At 48.6% G+C, this 3,109-nt stretch overlaps 1 protein-coding gene across 8 annotated transcripts in view; it reads right to left on the reverse strand.

Moving 5' to 3' along the window:
- CHD4 (chromodomain helicase DNA binding protein 4) overlaps window positions 1-2,431 on the reverse strand; it is a 21,792-nt gene extending 19,361 nt beyond the window's left edge. For all 8 annotated transcript variants that reach the window (XR_003257589.1, XM_026090193.1, XM_026090192.1 and 5 more), the window contains exons 1-2: window positions 2,262-2,431; window positions 116-243 (exon numbers count right to left, since the gene is read on the reverse strand). Coding sequence is in view for 7 of the 8 variants with exons in the window: in XM_026090193.1 (XP_025945978.1) it covers window positions 116-243; window positions 2,262-2,358 (225 nt within the window). In the remaining variant the exon portion in view is untranslated. The remainder of the gene's footprint in view (window positions 1-115; window positions 244-2,261) is intronic.
- Between the last annotated feature and the right edge of the window lie 678 nt (window positions 2,432-3,109).

Genomic DNA, 3,109 nt, shown 5'->3' on the forward strand with positions numbered 1-3,109 from the left:
CCCCCCCCCAGCACTAGAGGATCCATAAAAAAAGGATTGCTATCACAGGCCAAACAAAAGTAATCCCCCTCACTTCCAGAATTCAGAGTGTGGTCTAAGGCATCCTTTTCCTCACCTCCTTCTTCTGGCGCTTGCTGAGCTTGGGCACTTTGGGTTCTTTTAGTTTCTTGGGCTTCTTCTTCTTCTTTATCTTGGGTGTTTCAGCCTCTGAGAGAAGCTCTTCTTCTGGCTCTTCTTCAGGCTCTGGAGGGGAAGAGGTGACATGTCGCATTCAAATCCCATCTGTGCACTACAGCATAGCCAACTTCTCACAGACATCACTTGATTTGTCTGTTCCTTGCTACATATTTACAAACACAGACGTGTTTAAGGCTGTTTCCCCATTTAATATCCATATCATATGACTGAATAGTATCTGTTAAGGGACCTCTGTATATGTCTCCCCTCCTCATTTCCCACAATATTCCTTCTCCAAGCAGAGTTACACTTGATTTAGGGACCAGAAGTTTGCTCTAACCTATCAAGAGAGGAAAAGAGCATAGAGTAGATGCCCACATCTAAAGAACTCAGCAGTCAAAACAGGGAGTAGCTCAGTTAGCACAGGGAAGGGAAGATGGACAGACAGCACGCAATTCCTTTTTGGTATACAAAAATAAAAGTGAAAGTGCATTTGTGAGAATCCATCTAGGACACTGTTTCAGTCCATGGGTCTCCAGAAAAAACTCAAGTATCTAGCCACTGCAGCACTACAGAAGACCCTACAGTGGCACACAAGATACAGGACAGTAAGCCACTACTTGTCCTTCTCCTGACATAGGTAAGTTGCTGCTCATAGCAATTCATTCAGATCTGGATTTGACAACCCTTCCCCCTCCAAACAGGCAGCAAGCTGGTCACAGAAATACATGCCAGGTCCCACCACCACAGCACACTTCATCTGTGTGGCTCCATCCTTCCTTGCAGTCTGAGGGGCAGCCAGACAGCCCTTTCCTTTGTGGCAGGCTCTGAGAGGAGCCCAGCCATTCGTCCTCCTCCGCTGCCCCGCCCATCACACACAGCCAGAGTCACTCCTTCTCCCTCCAAGGGAAAATGGCCTCCTGACCACAGGAGCTGGGCAGGATGAAGGAAGCCACAGGTCAGAGGAGTTACAGCAGGCAGAGATGAAATGAAACAGCAGAGAGTGCTCACAATTGGGAGGTCTTCCATTCCTGTCACTTTCCCAACTGATTAATACCTCTTTGCTCACACCATCCTGCAACACCTACCCAATTCCTTCATGGATCCCACATCTTCCCCTCCAGCAAGTTCTGATTTAGAGCCTCTCATGTCCCATCCTTTTCTATATATTACCTAAGGCTCTTAAATCTGCAAGAACTTTAATAGTTTTTCCTCACCAAAATTTCCCTTACAAGGCTTACTGACAGCCCCTCCCACCTAAAATTTTAGAGGTGTCAGAAAAGCCCTAAAGTCAAAACTTACAAAAGAAAAAAAAATCTTTCCAGTTTCAACATTTTCTAATACTACAACAGTATAGAAGGCCTTAATAGGAAAGACTTGTCTTATTCTCCAGGACATCCAGATATATACTACTGCTTTCTATGACAAAGCACAGAAACCAGGTGTAAGTCCACAGAGCAAGCCAGCAACAATATCAAAACCAGAAAAGTACCTAGAGCTCTAACCCAAGCCTCTATGTTGATGATGAGGATGTAAGCACCAGGGAAAAAGCTAGGTACAAAGACTAGAAGAAGAGCAAAGGTGAGTAAGCAGCACGGAGCAAGAACCAAAAGAAACCTCAATAATTGGGTGTGGTAAAGAAAGAAAGTGGGTCACACAACAGCCCAGGGCAATTTGCTCTGGACGTCAGCAGGTCTGACTTCCCAAATGAAAGAAAGCCAGACACCCTGCCCTTTTACATACTGCCCCATTCCCCCCCTCCCCATTCGTGAAATATGAAACTTGCAAGCATTTTAGTGCCCTGTCAGAATCCACCCCTCTGCCTCCACCCCCTTATACCTTCTCAAAGCAAAGGCCCCTGACAACCTGCAATGGCTTGGAACAAAGTTGCTCCATCTGACTAAAAGCTGCGAGTCTCGCATTTTGAGGGAACCCTAGGACTCACATATCAAAATCAAGACATATGCATGACTCCTAGTAAACAGTCCCCTGCACATCATCTTCATATATCCCACATATTCAGCATGAAAACTGCATTTCCCCAATCCATACACTTGCGCACACATGCCCCATAGGCTCTGTACCTTGATGTTGGGGGATAGTGTTGTTCAACAGAATTTCCATGTCATCATCATCACTGCCCCCTGAGCAAGGGGATGGAGATCCAATGCCCGATGCCATGTCCCCCAAACTGGTGGGGGACCAGGCTTATACAAGGTGTCTTCCTGCCAGTCAAGCCAGTACTTCACTGAAAAGAAAAAAAAAAAAGTTATAGCACACCTGAACTCCTGTTTCCCAAGCAATAGTGCTAACAAGAGGATCTGTAAGAAAGCTTAGACAGCAGCTTTGCCGGATTTGGAGCCTACAGATAATAGAAATACTGGCAGCAGGTATCAGCTTAGAGTTGTGATGAAGTAGGCTCTGAAGACACTAGATATTAAACTGAGTCAACGACTCATCCCTTGCAAGGAAGCCAAAACAGCTGTCTTATGGGAAATTTTCCTGTCTCCTGCAATCAGGTGCCAGACCAGAATGAGTGCCCTAGGTTATTTCTACTTTGGATTGGGAGAAGGAGAGGCAAGAAGGGGAGGCAGATTTTCCAAAGGAGACCTTGAATCAGGGCGCTGTCAGCGAGCCGCCACAGTCACCACGGCGGTCGGGGCTGAGCCCAGGATCGGTACGGCGGACAGCGGCGAAACAAGTGCTGCCGGGAGTCCCCAACTCGCCTGCACAAACTTGGCGTGCCAGCCCCGGGCTGAAGCCACAGCGGCCGGAGAGGCAGGCGAGCAGCAACCTCCTCCTCCGCGGTCCTCTGCAGCCCGCCGGCACCGCGGAGATCTCGCGCCGCGGGCACACACAAATGGCAGGACAGGCTCGGCAGTGCCGGCAGCCCCGTTCCGCTGCCCGCCGCTCCCGCGCCCCCGCCCGGAGC

This window comes from Apteryx rowi, unplaced genomic scaffold (assembly GCF_003343035.1).
Source record: "Apteryx rowi isolate R43461 unplaced genomic scaffold, aptRow1 scaffold_853, whole genome shotgun sequence".
NCBI lineage: Eukaryota > Metazoa > Chordata > Aves > Apterygiformes > Apterygidae > Apteryx > Apteryx rowi.